The sequence below is a fragment of the Maylandia zebra genome, linkage group LG12 (genome assembly GCF_041146795.1).
Source record: "Maylandia zebra isolate NMK-2024a linkage group LG12, Mzebra_GT3a, whole genome shotgun sequence".
Classification (NCBI taxonomy): Eukaryota; Metazoa; Chordata; class Actinopteri; order Cichliformes; family Cichlidae; genus Maylandia; species Maylandia zebra.
This window is the reverse complement of record NC_135178.1, coordinates 12014991-12032043: the sequence shown is the minus strand read 5'-3', so window position 1 is coordinate 12032043 and position 17053 is coordinate 12014991. Positions and strand designations below refer to the sequence as shown.

The 17053-nt window shown below is 43.3% G+C and overlaps 1 protein-coding gene across 1 annotated transcript; it reads right to left on the bottom strand.

Moving 5' to 3' along the window:
* Positions 1-457: 457 nt before the first annotated feature.
* LOC101486567 (glutathione hydrolase 5 proenzyme) lies at positions 458-16119 on the bottom strand. Its single transcript, XM_004544089.2, has 12 exons — positions 15890-16119; positions 15373-15500; positions 15188-15283; positions 14230-14416; positions 13987-14147; positions 13612-13758; positions 13247-13377; positions 11768-11952; positions 10831-10922; positions 2879-2985; positions 2622-2732; positions 458-2529 (listed from the first exon to the last, which is right to left on the bottom strand). Exons 1-12 carry the CDS (start codon positions 16054-16056, stop codon positions 2383-2385), a joined length of 1659 nt encoding a protein of 552 aa, XP_004544146.1. The 5' UTR covers positions 16057-16119; the 3' UTR covers positions 458-2382.
* Positions 16120-17053: the final 934 nt, after the last annotated feature.

Here is a 17053-nt window from a genome sequence, read left to right as displayed (position 1 = left end):
CCAAATACCATGTGACGGGGCAAAGCAGCCCACCCTAAAAAACACCAGGATCTTATCATCTGACCTTTTCCCTTCAGGATTGATTTATTTTCCTGTATTACGAGTAAAATAACATTTTATCTGTGTTGCTGTGAGAATTGATTGCGTGCTGTAGGTGTTCACTGGAAAGTGCGTCAAACTTTCGCTCAGCAAACGTCTCTGCTGAATGTATGAGTCAACGTTTGATCGGATTATCTTGTTCCAACTGCTACAATGTCCCCCACAAAAAATTTCAAACTGATCTATGAGAAACAACATAGACAGGCTGCACAGACTACATTACGGGGCACACATCAATAACAGTGACCTCAGATTGGAGGGAGAGACCAACAGCAGAAGGGCACATTGGTACATCCACAAAAAAGCCATTACTGCCCGGCTGTCAAACATCGACTGCGACCAGAATTTATTTTTTCCTTTTGTTTACTTTATTTTCAACTGTATATTCATTTTTTAATCATTTTGGTTTTACAAAAAAAAAAATAGAAACCAGATTTTCAATGCATCTATAACATTTTAAGGTGAAATTTAAAGTACTGACCATTCAACCATTTATTATAAAAATGAGCAACTTTGAAGATGTATCCATTACTATTATACACACAGGGAATATGTTTTGCACAAATGCAAAATTTTCATTTGATATATGTACATAAAATAACAGTGACAAAGCAGCTCATGTGCAAAGGGTAAAAATGCTATGCATGAACAGCTATTTATATGTCAGACATAAGAACCTCTGATCCAAAAGAAAAAAAAAAACTAAAGTTAAGAAGCAAAAAATATTTAGTATTTCATTTTTTTAAAGAATTTTAACCTCCTAAGACCTAAACTCTTTCATGGCATGCATTTTTCATTTCTCTTTGTTATTTGGGCTTTTGGGACCTGATGAATGTAAAAAAATTACCTGATTTTTTTTTTCCTGATTTTTGTTTCTGAGAAAAATGAGATCCACATAAGATGACATTCTATCTAAATTTCGATAGAACAGTGGCAGTATAATGTCCTTGTAAGTGGATATCAGGCCCTTGTAGAGCAAAATTTAGTATGTTGGTCTAGACAAACCAAAATGTGATGTCCACTGATGTGGATGCCATGTCCTAGGAGGTTAAACTGATGCCACACACCCTGCGACCAAATGGACGAATATCTCAATTTAAGACAACATTATGAATTAATCTCTATAGTCTGTTGCCTCTAGATTTTGTGAAGCTGACAATGACAATCGCACCAGTGTTATTTGGTTTAGCCTATTAAGTTTTAATTGTGAGTTTTACAAAGCTTGAATATACAAGTGGGACACGGGCACTGTGAAGTTACCCACTACTTTGTAGTGTTCTATTTCTAATGTCTTATGCCTGTCACCATTTTTTTTGTTTCATCCATCTGAACAATCATGTGAAGCATAGTTTACAAAACATGTAATCTATAAGACTTAAAAGCAAGAACTGAGCCTATAAATCCACCACAATCGAGCCGTTTTCCCACAGATTTCTATACAACTGTCTCTAGCTGGCACGACGCTTAGAAAAAACGCAGGTTTAAGTAATTTTAAACTATGTGCTTCTTTCACTTCTTTTATCTGCAGTCTATGTGAATGATTGTTTTTTTTTTTATTCAGTCTATTCATGTCCAAATTTTGGCATCAAACAAAGAATATTTTTTGAATATTTGCATGATTGTGAAATCAACATTTAAGAGAAAGATTTGGCTGTTAAATATCAGACCAACTATTATCCTAAATTGGCTGATAAAAATTTAGATAATGAAATTCAATATCAATATATCCCCAATAATTTATAAAATATAATAACATTTTTTTCAGTTTTTATGATGTATTTGTTTTCTTTGTACTCTTTTGGCTTTATGATTTGAACATTGAATTATTTTATCATTAAACTCAGTTTTATTATGCACATGCCTGAAACACGAGTGTAGTATCATGTACCTTACATATGTATCTGTTGCTTTTACTACAGAAAACCTGAAAGAAATGCCAGAGAAGAGAGAAATGGCAGAAGTACCAGATGGTAAAATGTGTACAAATAAGCAGAAGAGTGAAAGGGGGGGGGTCAGGCACAGTCACAGATAAGGCTGTTGCTTCTTCTTGTGCAGCAAAATCCATCATGTTACTGTTAGAGTCAGTTGTGTCTAGAGGCCACGAGTTCAACTGCTACATGCTTCTGTAGGTACTCAGCTGAAGAAGACAGATAATCAGCATCTTGTTCAATGATTTTCCAGCAGGACAGACACCATCTGCTACAGATTTTGTGGTTTTGTGGCTGCAAGAATTTGTATAACCTTAAAGCTATGCTATTAAACTAACATCCCTGGCTTTTGGCCTCAGTAACCAGCTGCTTTGCCTTTTTTCCTTTCATCAGACCATGCAGAGATACAGCTGTCTTCCTTTTCCACAGCGTTAACTACATTGTAGAAACGTGTTGCTGGTTGATGATTGTGTCCCTTTTTCTTAAGAGCCTCAATTACATCCTGAAGTACAAAGAGGAGAAGAGATTCAGATAGAACAAAAGCAGAATTTCTTATTGTGCTATCATTTAAATACACTGAATATTTACACGTACCTTTTCAAAGTTGGGTTCAAACTTTACTGCATTTTCAGAGTCGACATAAACAACTGGAGTATTAATTGCGTCCTTAAGGCTCTTTCCAAACCAAAGGTGGTTTATGAGCGCCTTGAAGAGAAATAGTAGAATACATTGCAGTCTTTCAGATGGGAAAGTGATGATTAAAGAATGGATTAGGGTGAAAATGCCTCTGACTACAATGTTTACTCTAACACCAAAGAGGGTTTGCATCATTTTATCTCCTGGACACGTACCGAGGCCATTCCAGTAGTGATCATATTCCCACCAGTCGATCCAATCACCAGTGTCTTCGACTGAGACTTCAGCACAACTGGAGCCATAGAGGAGGGAGGCTGCTCTCCTGAGAAATACAACAAAAGCCTTGAGTGACAGCACAAAACTACAATCCACACTCATCACTGTTAGGAGAAAAATGATCACAAAATGATTGCTTCTGAATGATGTGAAGCAGAGGGTGAAGGGCATTTATTCAACCCTGACATGTGCCGTTTACTTTTGTTCAGCATCTGACATCAGACATCAATGTTCACATTGGCATCCTCGTCTTCAAGCAACTTAAAGAAGTCCAGACGCTTTTCTTTGCAAGCTCCTTTCACCAAAATAAAAGCTTTCCGAAAACCTCCGGTGCAAAAGTGTGCCGGTAGTGGTCAGACACGTTCTCACTCCCAAAGCGTAATAATTTTCGCTAGGTGACAAATTGTCAACATTTTATGCTTTCGGGTACCCAACACGTTCCTAAATTACGGCATCGGAAAAAGGAGAGCACATGAGAACCGTTTGGACTCAATCTACACATGTTGTTCATTTTCTAAAAATCGATTTGGAAAACACTATTTTACGTCATTTAACTGCTAGTAAAGGTTAGGAATAAGGTTATAGTTAGGGATAAGGTTAGGTTTAGGGCTGGAACACATGGCTGGAACGTCTATTATGGCGGGACCGTCATTCCACTGGAATTCAGCCATAACCCGACCATGAGAAAGCACGTCCGGCGATTTAGCTGAAAACATCGGAAGATCCGTTTTGTCGGCCATCCAAAGGTTTAGCAGTAGTGCACTCTTAGCAGCTGCAGTCTCCACTTCACAATCGCTGCAGCACATGTCCAGCAAAATCGCTGGACATGCTCGTAGGCAAGAAGTGAAGCGGGGAGAAGTGTGGAGGAGAACAGACAATTTTGCACCGGAGGTTTTCGGGAAGCTTTTATTTTGGTATTTCCATTGATCCGTACAATTAATTTGCATATTAGCCTAAACATTTAGGTTTAACATTTAACATTTAGCATTTAGATTTAACATTTAGATTTAGATTTAACATTTAACATTTAGATTTAAATATAATATTTAGATCCAACATTTAACATTTAGATTTAACATTTAACATTTAGATTTAAATATAATATTTAGATTTAACATTTAACATTTAGATTTAACATTTAACATTTAGATTTAAATATAATATTTAGATTTAATATTTAACATTTAGATTTAATATTTAACATTTGATGAAAAGTTACAAATATTTTACTAAATGTTGTAAAAAATTACTCAAAAAAATACGTTTTTGTAAGGTTTTGAGCTAAATGTGGAAAAATGTTGCCGTTAATTTCAGCATGTTTCACTTTACAAACGGCGCCCCATAGATATCCACAGCTCCTAAAGGTGTAAAAGGTGCTAAAGCTTCATATTAACTAGCTCTAGAATACAGCCGTAGCCATGAATCCCTGCTTTGGTACAGAAGAGCTTTTAGCATTTAGCTAACAATAGCATGCTAATTTTAGCTAAATGCTAAAATGCCAACATGCTCACAACCTAACATGCTAATATTAAATATGCATTTTTATCAGGTATATAAATACCTCAGTTACATCAACATATGATACATCGACAGAAAAGTGCCAGTGTAGCTAAGTACTCACACGTGTTTGTACAGAAATATAGAAAGAAATTTCGAATATGTCTGGACCAATAATAATATCCAAATAGAAAATGATTTATTCAAATGCCCAACCACAAACGCATAAAATGTGCCGCTAAGTAAACAGATTATTTCTAACCTTGGACAGCTTGGTATGTAGACTATTTGAAGTTGGCTAAATCTCTATTACAATTACTAGCAAAAACACCATTCTGTATTTAGTGGTGACTTAAACAATACACAGATGCAAATGTTGGTCACCTTTAAGTTAGGTATAGGTGGGGTACACTGAACGTGACATGTGAAACAAAAAAAATGGAGAACATAACGTCGCATTCGCAGAGGAATGATGGAAAAAAAACATAAAAATTGCTGTATTAATAATATTAATAATCGCTGTATGTGTGACGATGTTTGTGCAAAGTTTTGTTCAGATTAGTCCACCGGTTAAGGAGGTGATAGGGTACATACAGACATACAGTGGGGCAAAAAAGTATTTAGTCAGCCACCGATTGTGCAAGTTCCCCCACTTAAAACGATGACAGAGGTCAGTAATTTGCACCAGAGGTACACTTCAACAATGAGAGACAGAATGTGAAAAAAAAAATCCATGAATCCACATGGTAGGATTTGTAAAGAATTTATTCGTAAATCAGGGTGGAAAATAAGTATTTGGTCAATAACAAAAATACAACTCAATACTTTGTAACATAACCTTTGTTGGCAATAACAGAGGTCAAACGTTTACTATAGGTCTTTACCAGGTTTGCACACACAGTAGCTGGTATTTTGGCCCATTCCTCCATGCAGATCTTCTCGAGAGCAGTGATGTTTTGGGGCTGTCGCCGAGCAACACGGACTTTCAACTCCCGCCACAGATTTTCTATGGGGTTGAGGTCTGGAGACTGGTTAGGCCACTCCAGGACTTTCAAATGCTTCTTACGGAGCCACTCCTTTGTTGCCCGGGCGGTGTGTTTTGGATCATTGTCATGTTGCAAGACCCAGCCTCGTTTCATCTTCAAAGTTCTCACTGATGGAAGGAGGTTTTGGCTCAAAATCTCACGATACATGGCCCCATTCATTCTGTCCTTAACACGGATCAGTCGTCCTGTCCCCTTGGCAGAAAAACAGCCCCATAGCATGATGTTTCCACCCCCATGCTTCACAGTAGGTATGGTGTTCTTGGGATGCAACTCACTATTCTTCTTCCTCCAAACACGACGAGTTGAGTTTATACCAAAAAGTTCTACTTTGGTTTCATCTGACCACATGACATTCTCCCAATCCTCTGCTGTATCATCCATGTGCTCTCTGGCAAACTTCAGACGGGCCTGGACATGCACTGGCTTCAGCAGCGGAACACGTCTGGCACTGCGGGATTTGATTCCCTGCCATTGTAGTGTGTTACTGATGGTGACCTTTGTTACTTTGGTCCCAGCTCTCTGCAGGTCATTCACCAGGTCCCCCCGTGTGGTTCTGGGATCTTTGCTCACCGTTCTCATGATCATTTTGACCCCACGGGATGAGATCTTGCGTGGAGCCCCAGATCGAGGGAGATTATCAGTGGTCTTGTATGTCTTCCATTTTCTGATGATTGCTCCCACAGTTGATTTTTTCACACCAAGCTGCTTGCCTATTGTAGATTCACTCTTCCCAGTCTGGTGCAGGTCTACAATACTTTTCCTGGTGTCCTTCGAAAGCTCTTTGGTCTTGGCCATGGCGGAGTTTGGAGTCTGACTGTTTGAGGCTGTGGACAGGTGTCTTTTATACAGATGATCAGTTCAAACAGGTGCCATTCATACAGGTAATGAGTGGGGGACAGAAAAGCTTCTTACAGAAGACGTTACAGGTCTGTGAGAGCCAGAGATTTTCCTTGTTTGAGGTGACCAAATACTTATTTTCCACCCTAATTTACGAATAAATTCTTTACAAATCCTACCATGTGAATTCCTGGATTTTTTTTTTCACATTCTGTCTCTCACAGTTGAAGTGTACCTCTGGTGCAAATTACTGACCTCTGTCATCATTTTAAGTGGGAGAACTTGCACAATCGGTGGCTGACTAAATACTTTTTTGCCCCACTGTATATACATAAATATGCTATAATCATTATAGTAATGTCATGGTCCTGCGACCATGACTCGGTGACTTTGTGTTTGTGTTCTTTATTGTTATTACTTTTATTATTATTCATGGCTGTTTTGGGATGGTTTGTGTTTGGGATTTTAGATACTGGGTTTTGGGTTTGTGCTCCCTCTATTGGTCCCTGGTGTCAGTGTTCCCCTGTCTCGTCAGGTTAACCAGGTCCAGCTGTGTCTCCCACCTGTGTGTGATTTCCCAGTGTCTCTCTGTGTACTTATAGTGTGTGTTTTCCTCTGCTCCTCGTCGCGTCGTCTGTATTCATACCTTGTGAAATCCCCTGCGTGCTCTCCCTGCTGTTCTCCCTTCATGTTCAGGTTTGCCACTCCTCTGTGTAGTTTATCCCAGTTTAGTTCGTCCTTAGTTCTGTTTGCCATCTCCACTTTATGTCTGGTATTGTTAATAAATCACCCTTCACATCTGAATAAGTGCTGCATCTGAGTCCTCCTTTCCACTCTTCACACGGCCGCTGCCCCGGACCGTGACAGTACGACGTGACCACAAGATGGACCCAGCAGCGCTTAATCCGTCCAGGGAGCTACGGGAGACGCTCATCGATGCCACACAGGAGCTCATCGACCTGTGGCTGGAAAACCCGGGTGGCACGTCCCAGCGCGCTATAGAGAGGCGGCTACAGCGTCTGGTGACCGGTCTCCCATGGCTTCTGGGCTCGCTTCGTTCGTGGGAGCAGGAGTTTCTTCTTTTGGACCTTGGACTTCTCCCCCCATCTGCATTCACTTTCGAGCAGCCCGATGCGGTGAGTGAGCGGGATGCATTGCTTTCCCCAGTTTCCGGGACTTTGTTTTCTGGGGCTATTCAGAGCGGGATGGGAGACTGTATGGATCGCTTACCTACCTTCGTGGTAACGGATCCTTCCCAAGTGGGCGTGTACAAACCCGCTGCAAAACTGACAGACTGTGTCTGTCTGAGCCAGGACTTTATTGCCATTCTCCGGCTCAGTTCTGTGTCCAGCCACAAGCTTCCCAGTCTGTAGCTCAACCATTAGCCTCCCTTAAGCCACAATTTTCACACTGTTTTTCCACCGCTGTTTCTGAGCAGGGAGACAAACTGTTTCACTACGGACCTGTTCCTCAAAAGCTGGCTACATTAGAGACTATTGCTCACTCCAGGGCTTCCCCAGAGGCTGGGTTACTGCCCTCAGCTTACTCTGGACCCCTGGAGGCCAAGATGCCAGCTGTGAACTGCACCGGGCTGTCACTGCCTGAGCAGGGTCAGTGCTCTGCGCAGCTGCAGCCCTCCTTATGTGTGCCGGAGGCCCACGTGCCTACTGGTTTTGTTTCATACGTGCCAGAGGCCCACGTGCCTACTGGTTTTGTTTCATATGTGCCAGAGGCCCACGTGCCTACTGGTTTTGTCTCATATGTGCCAGAGGCCCACGTGCCTACTGGTTTTGTTTCATGTGTGCCAGAGGCCCACGTGCCTACTGGTTTTGTTTCATGTGTGCCGGGGGCCCCGGTGCCCACTGGTTCTGCGGCTGTTTTCGCTGGGGGGCCCGAGGAGCCCGTCCAGCCTCCTGCTTCGCCTGCTGGGGGGCCCGAGGAGCCCGTCCAGCCTCCTGCTTCGCTAGCTGGGGGGCCCGAGGAGCCCGTCCAGCCTCATGCCACACTGACTGCCACGTCGGCTGGGGGGCCCGAGGATCCCGTCCGGCCACCTGTGGCTGCTTCTCCACCTGTGGCTGCTTCTCCACCTGTGGCTGCAGCGCCGCCTCCTGCAGTACCATCACCTGCAGCGCTACCACCTGCTACTGCCACGCCTCAGCCTGAAGCTTCAGCCTCGCCTGGTTCTGGTCCAGCTTCATCCTCACCTGGCCCAGCTTCAGCTTCAGCGTCAGCTTCGCCTGACCCAGCTTCGGCTACAGCTTCATCCTCGCCTGGTCCGGCTTCATCCTCGCCTGGCCCGGTTTCATCCACGCCTGGCCCGGTTTCATCCACGCCTGGTCCGGCTTCATCCTCGGCTTCAGCCTCGCCTGATTCTGGTCCAGCTTCATCCTCACCTGGCCCAGCTTCAGCTACAGCTTCGTCCTCGCCCGGCCCGGCTTCAGCTACAGCTTCTTCATCGCCTGGCCCGGTTTCATCCACGCCTGGCCCGGTTTCATCCACGCCTGGCCCGGTTTCATCTCCAGCTTCATCCACGCCTGGTCCGGCTTCGGCTTCTGCTTCAGCATCGCCTGGTCCAGCTTCGGCTTCTGCTTCAGCATCGCCTGGTCCAGCCTTTGTGTCTGCATCCTCGTCTGGGCCAGCCTTCGTGCCCGCATCCTCGGCCACAGCATCCTCATCTTCACCCACTGCGCCTGGTCCAGCCTCCGCTTCAGCATCCTCATCAGCCTCGCCTGGTCCAGCCTTCGTGTCTGCATCCTCGTCTGGTCCAGCCTTCGTGTCTGCATCCTCGTCTGGTCCAGCCTTCATGTCTGCATCCTCGTCTGGTCCAGCCTTCGTGTCTGCATCTTCGTCTGGTCCAGCCTTCGTGTCTGCATCTTCGCCTGCAGCAGCGTCTTCAGCATCCGCACCATCGCCTGCAGCAGCGTCTTCAGCATCCGCACCATCGCCTGCAGCAGCGTCTTCAGCATCTTCGCCCGCTGCGGCCCCGGCTTCCGTGCCTTCAGCCTCGCCTGGCCCAGCCTCGTTTGGGTCTGGAGCTAAACGGCCGTTTTCTAGACCGCTGGCTAGGCTACTGGCCGGGCGCCATCGCCTGAGCGGCCGCCGTTGCCTTCCGCACAGCCGGCCCCCGGACCGCCATCGCCTGAGCGGCCGCCGTTGCCTTCCGCACGGCCGGCCCCTGGACCGCCATCGCCTGAGCGGCCGCCGTTGCCTTCTTCGTGGCCGGCCGCCTGAACTGTGTTTTGGACTCGGCTCCCCTGTGGGTTTTGTGAACGTTTGTTTGGGACTCTGGGGCCTTCGTTTTGGTCATGGCCCGGTCCCTCCGTCCTGGGCCCCCTGCCACCCGCCCGGGTCTGGTGGTGTGTTTCTGTGGCTGTCAGGGGCCAGCCCTTGAGGGGGGGGTACTGTCATGGTCCTGCGACCATGACTCGGTGACTTTGTGTTTGTGTTCTTTATTGTTATTACTTTCATTATTATTCACGGCTGTTTTGGGATGGTTTGTGTTTGGGATTTTAGATACTGGGTTTTGGGTTTGTGCTCCCTCTATTGGTCCCTGGTGTCAGTGTTCCCCTGTCTCGTCAGGTTAACCAGGTCCAGCTGTGTCTCCCACCTGTGTGTGATTTCCCAGTATCTCTCTGTGTACTTATAGTGTGTGTTTTCCTCTGCTCCTCGTCGCGTCGTCTGTATTCATACCTTGTGAAATCCCCTGCGTGCTCTCCCTGCTGTTCTCCCTTCATGTTCAGGTTTGCCACTCCTCTGTGTAGTTTATCCCAGTTTAGTTCGTCCTTAGTTCTGTTTGCCATCTCCACTTTATGTCTGGTATTGTTAATAAATCACCCTTCACATCTGAATAAGTGCTGCATTTGAGTCCTCCTTCCACTCTTCACACGGCCGCTGCCCCGGACCGTGACAAGTAAGTTGCAACCTTACTAATTGTTTTGGAACTGTGGAAATTTCTCTGTATTTATGTAACTACATCATAAGTGTGAAGTCTCTCCTTTGGGTCCCAAACTGTCCCAGTGACCTAGATGAGCAGCTGGCTGGCACTGACATTACCTGATTTTGAGGAATATGTGTCTTAATGTTACGGCAGCCTCTTCTGAATCTTTGACATAATTACATAAAAGAAAAATATGTTGTGTCAGGAAAATGATTTCAGAACTGTGAGATAATAATAGGTCACAACAAGATGTGTTTACTTAGTTTATCTTGTTTATCTTGACGTAAGGTATGATAACGTTTTGGAGGGTTTTTTGTATCAAGCTCCTGAGTCTCCCGTTGCTCCAGTTTAAAACTGGTCTCACAAGATTTGTCTAACAATGAGGCAGTGTTTCATTAATCCCACTGCTGAAAGGGAAAATAACAGTTACCACTAAAAAAATAAACTCTTTGTGCCATTAGTAAAAAGCCATTGAAAGAATCCTCACTGTGCCACCTCTTCTGCCTAATGCTCTCGCGTGATTGCTTGAGTTTCATAAATATTAAATGTAAAATGGATCGTGCTGATCCTTTACCTGTAGAGATACTTTCAGCTCTTCTACAGAAGTCATACAACTGGTTGTTGAGGATGATTCCAGTACTTGGAGAGAAGACTTTGGAGCCAAATCTGTAAAGAAAACAACATTAAATCAACTAGATCTACACCCTGTGACGCAGACAACACAAACTCATTCTGCAGTACAGCCATTGTACAAAGCAGCTTCTAAAAATAATCTCTTAAACCTTTTTAATCTTTCAGTTTCAAAGGAAGACACATTTTTGATAGCTGCTTATGTGCGATTTTTTTCAGTCGCGCGATTAAAAGTTCATAGGTCACGATGCAGGGTCTCACACTATACGGCCCGATGCTCTGATGCGACCTGAGTGCTCACACTGTGCGTACATAAAACGAAGGTTATAACAGAAATTCTGTCGCTCGCTCTCCCTCTCTGTCTTTCACTCACACAGACACGCACACCACCACCATCAACTTTGCTAAATTGCTAATGAAAAACATTGATCAGGCAGCTGTGATTGAGCAGCAGTGTAGATCCAACTATTTTCACGGTTGTTGTGGTCGTGATAATTTTGTGAGGCCACATCGAAAAGGCTCGGATGAGCTTTCCAAAGTTCTACAAGTTGTGCCTCCATCGCTTGTGTCCAGATCACACGCTGCACTGCCGTGCTGCGCCGTCTTTTTTGCTGACATTTGTGTTTGCGCGTGCGCAGTGTGACAAACTGCAGTGACACCCTCGCGACCAAGCGATTGATGATCTGGAGCTGGTCGTGAGGTGTTAATCGCGTCTCGTTACCCCACGTATACTATACGATGCACGATGAAGGCCAAAATCGGGCCGATCGTCAAAACGGTCGCACGACTCAAAAATCGGCTCAAAATGGGCCAAAAATCGCACAGTGTAAGCCCAGCATAAGTCCAGCATAACAGTGAAACAGATTCATCCAGACACTGACATGTGGTTGATGCTGCTGGTGACAGACACAGCGGATCCATCTTCAGTCAGCACAGACACATGTGTGGTACCCATGCTCTCCAGATACGGAGTGATGCCGTAATACTGGAGATCGTGAGTCTTGTCGCTGCTGATCAAGATCCGTATGTTGTCTGCAAAGCTACCCTCTGTGAAATTCTTTGCCATCTGTTAGAAGTACAGATGGCAAAAAAACAAACGCATTACAGAAAATACAGGAATATCAAGACAAACAACAAATTAGAGCCAAATCTAAAAGGGATTTGAGTTCATCTGCTTTTAAAACTCTTATTTGTTACTTATTTATTTCAAACATTACACTGCCTGTCAGAATTATCATGTTGAAATGAAAGATTTATGGGAGAAAGCACTCTATGCAGTAATGTGAAAAACTAAGTACACCCTTACTGCTTCCATAAGAATTAAGAGGGTAAGTAGCAGCCTGATGCTGTTAATCAAATGCACTTGATCAGATGTAAGAGTGAGCACACATACATGTATAAAAGAAGACGTTTGCTAGTCTAGAGTGTTCCATTGCTTTAACACAATGCTACAATCTTCCCACGACTGGAAATTGCTGTAAATTTACCCTAAAGTCAAAGTGTGCATTGCTCAAAGAAATTGATATAAACTAGAGAAAACCTCTAAACTCACAGTACAGCGAGGAAAGACTAACACTAATGGCTTGTTTAGAAGGGTTGACAGAAGAAGGCCTCTTCTCCAAACCACCTCAACTTGAGGAGTAGTGGCTGTACTCTGAGCCCCTCCTGAGCTCCTCATCCTAACTCAGAGGCTAAGCACAGTCACCCTTCAGAGGAAGCTCATTTTCACTGCCTGTATCTCTTCCTTTCTCACTACCCACACAGCATATCATCACAAACACCTCATAACGAACTGTCAAGCACAGTAGTGGAGGAGGGACGGTTTGGGCTTTGGTACCTTGTGAAGCATGTAAAAGGCAGACATTTATTTGCAAACGTTCAGTTTTGCAAATGTTCAGTCATGATCCAGACCCTAGAGAGGGCCAGATTCCTCCACAGTAATGTGAGAGACTGATAAAGCCGTATAGAAAATGATTGTTTTAAGATAGTGTTGCTAAAAGTGGTTCAACACACCACTGAATCATGGGATGTACTTAGTTTTCTACAAGACTGTACAGCAAAGGTCCTGCAAGTTCTTTTTCACATTACTGTACAGTGAAGGGGAAATAATTACTTGATCCCCTGATTAATTTGTAAGTTTACAAAGAAATGTCTCTAATTTATGGTACTTTTGTTTTAACGGAGACAGAATATCAACCAAACATCCAGAAAAAAAAACAAAAAACAAAACACACATTACATAAAAGTTATAAACTGATTTGCCTGTTACTGAGTGAAATTAGTTTTGGTAAAACATGACTTTGTACTTGTTGGAGAAACCTAATGCCTGAATCTTCTTGTTGGTATTTTCAGATACTTACTTTATTTGAGTGGAACTTTGGATCTCGGATATGTTTCTTTAATCCATTGGAAAATTTGAAAGCTTCAATATAACGATGATAATATAATATTTTTTCATCAGTCGTCTTAAGTTCTGAGTTCATTTTATATCCTGAAAATATAAACAATTGTTATTTCTTTTATTTAAAAATATATTCTCACTGTATCACACTTGTAAAGATTTGATAGGACCTGTTTCTTCCATGCAAAAAACACCATATGCAACAACCAATAAATGCAATAATTTGAACAGCTCAGCTCAAAAAATAAAATGATCCAAAAGCATCACATAGTGATTTCGAAGTATAGATGATCAGAATCTCTGCAGTCAGTGTCTAACAGGAACCTTTCATGATGTTGAGGATGAAGCTGAGGATGATTCCTCCGGCAGGGGGCGGAGGGAAGTACATCTGGTACTCTCCCAAAGGAACAGCCCACGCATCAGTCACTGTAACTTTATATGAGGCCAAGTCCTGCAGTGTGAGTGTTCCTCCTGAGCAAAAACATTGAAATAAATGGTTCTGCTAAGCACAACTGAACACAGTGCATCTCATAATCAAAACTTTTAATGGATCCAGACAGCCCACAGTGTAGCCTATGAGGGATCATGGCAGAGATTCACAGAGCCAATTGATTTGTTCGTTTGTAATTAGATCATTGTGCCTGGCAGACATAGAAAATGGTCAGAAAAGAGAGCAGGATAAAACCTGTCTGACAATACCTTCTTTCTGTATGTCACTGATTAAATCCTTCGCTATTGTTCCGCTGTAAAACACATCTGGTCCCTCATTTGCGATCATCTCCAAAGTGTCAGCCAGTTTCTCAAATTTCACAGTATCACCGGCTTTAAGAAGGTTTCCGTTCTCGTCTGAATATAGTTTCCTAAAAGACAAAGACAGGGAGATAAAACATTAATTGCTTGCTCCTCATATTTTTGAACTCACATTGTCGACATATTTCATACCGCAGTGACTGGGTGCTGCTTGTATTGATGGTTGGGAGGTATAGACTTTGGACGTAAGGAAGAGGGAATCCTTCCCTGGCCAGTTTGATGGTCGGCTGAAAGAGGTCGGCCCACGGCAACTTCCCATAAAGCTGATGTGCCTCTGCATAACCTCGAATTTCCCCAGGAACCCCAATCCATCTGCTATCTGATCACAGTAACACATACATTTACTCATGTTTTGAGTTTACTGTAACTCCTTTATCATCCATATGTAGCGCTTCTCTACTCTATCTGAGCACTCAAAGTATTTTATACAACTTGTTCATTCACCCAATCACTTTGCTAGGTTTTTAGTTCTATCTAACTGACATGCATCCGTCGAGCTTCTCGATGGATGCATCAGAGAGCAACCTGGGGTTAGCATCTTGCCCAAGGATATTTGGCATGCAGACTGGAGCAGACTGGGATCGAAACAACCTTCCGGTTAGTAGGTGACCCGCTCTACTACCTGAGCTACAGCCACCCCATGTTTCTATTTGACTATTTGTTTTTACATGTCTACAGTTTTCCTGGTTTAATAATGTTTACACAATATAATTTACATACTTTACTTTCCATTTATGTCCGCCTACATTAACACTAAACTGAATAGAAGAGTAATCACTTTGCTGTTCTAGCACGTGTGATCTTGCAGTGCCTTGGGTATGTAACCGCAGCTACTTGAAGTCATCCCTGTCAAAGAAAATATATCTGCAGAATGGTCTGACAGGATCTGCTGCTTATGTCATGACAAACCACCAAACAGAAGTCTTTAAACTTTGAGCCCTGAGCTTGTAAATTCATTACTCAATGTGGAGCTTCTCAAGCCGGTAATTGGGCATGACACATGGAAGATTAAAACAAGAAAGACAGCCTACAAAAGACGCAGGGGAATAAAAAACTGATGCAGAAGTCTTATAAAAGAAAAGCAGCCTACCTTTTTTTACTTGAATAGTGCTGTTACATGACTTAAGCAGGTCAGGGTTCAAGTTTGCAGGGGCGGTCTCTCTGGAATTGATGATTTTCACTTTACCTTTGAAAAGATGAGACATTATAACTTGATTCTTTCTGGCAGGCCTGAAGCGCTGCATTAGAATAAGGGGAGTGAGGGTGTCTTGTTACCAGAGACGTCCATAATTGTGAATATGGACCCCCCTCCGATACCAGCACTCTGTGGATTCATGATTGAGGTGCACAGCAGCGCAGCAATGGCGCCATCTACTGGCGAGCCGCCTTTCTGAAGAATGTCCCTAAATGAACAGAAGAATGTCCTTCATCACTTTGCGTTCCTATTTTCGTTGTCGAGTGCGCCTTAAAAGTAGGGAAATGTTTATGTTTTGCATAGACCGCTGTTTTGCAAATCACCTCCAATTTCCACTCTTATGAAATGTTACATGGTTATGCAATCGCATACTGAAGCGTGCTCATTGAACTCATGAACTCATTACTTGGGTGAGGAGCTGCCTCGTAAATAGAGAAACACCATAATCCTCCACTTCCGTGATGATGATTATCCGGGTTAAGATCCCCAAAATGTTTTAGTGTTTGCCAAACTTTGGTTAAGAAACCAGCATATTTTGCCTTAGTTGGAACATAGTAAAGAGAGCAGTTTGGTTGAAAAGTTTCAAATGTCACTCACCGTCCGATCTCTGAACATCTCCCTGAGTCTGCGGCCACTGCAGCTTTCGAGAAAGTGCCAGTTGGGCATTTGCGTCTCGCAAGTACAGCAATACACACAATTATAGCAACCAAGCAGAGTAGTATCAGTGCGCAACAAGTGTACACTCTCGCCTTAGACCTCGCCATGGCTGTTGTTTCTCTGTGTCACCACTTCATCTGACCGACTACTTCTCTAAAATTTTACAACCTGATGAATAAATTGGGACGTGCTTGGCTCCACCCACCGCGATAAGCGCGCGGAGAGGAGGACAGGAAAGAAACCAGCTGCTGATCCAGTCTCAGAACTTTGCGCAGAGAAATCATAGAGTTGATAGAGTCGAGTAGCTCGATAAAACATGCTTATTAAAAAAAATAGTGCAAACATTACAGCTTAAATCGTCAAGAATATGAGGTTTCATTGGGGGGGGGGGGGGGGTCTTCTTTTAGTCTGGAAGCTGCTTTTTGTGTGATATCTTCACAAGTGTTTAAGCAAATGTCTGCCTTTTACATAAACCAGCCAGGGCCTGTCACAATGATATTCAGGAAGAAGTCGCAGGTAACAGTGTCATATCATGTTACTATATGTTGTTGTGCTTGTTCTACAAGTGAGGCTCGTTTAGAAAGGAGAGTGCACAGCTGTAGATTTCCCTGTGGTGGAGCCAAGAATGATTGTACGGTGTCCAGCTTTCGTTTTAACGACAGGAACATATATTATAGACATACTCCAGATCTCCAAAATAACCTTCTTTTGGACCTTATTGCAAGCTTCAAAAATATGATAAAGCTGACAGATGTGCTCTGGAAAGTAAAAATGATTTCATCATCACTAAAATGTGTTTGCAAAAGAATTTGCAAAGTCATGCCGATTCATCACGAAACACTGAATCAAACTCCTTTATAAGTTAAAAGTATCCCTATTAGTATTGGTATTGGCAATAGTGGCCCTGTATTTACTTGGTTTCAGATCAATACCAAAATGTATTGTATTGCACAGCACTACCAAACTCTCAAACCACAGGCGATGGGTGAGCCACGAGAAGGACCTCCCAGCTCAGTGAAGAGATTATGAGACAAAAAATGGATATAAGTCCATTGGGCTATTACTTTACCTTGAAGGTAAAGTAATAGCCCATGGCAAATTTGG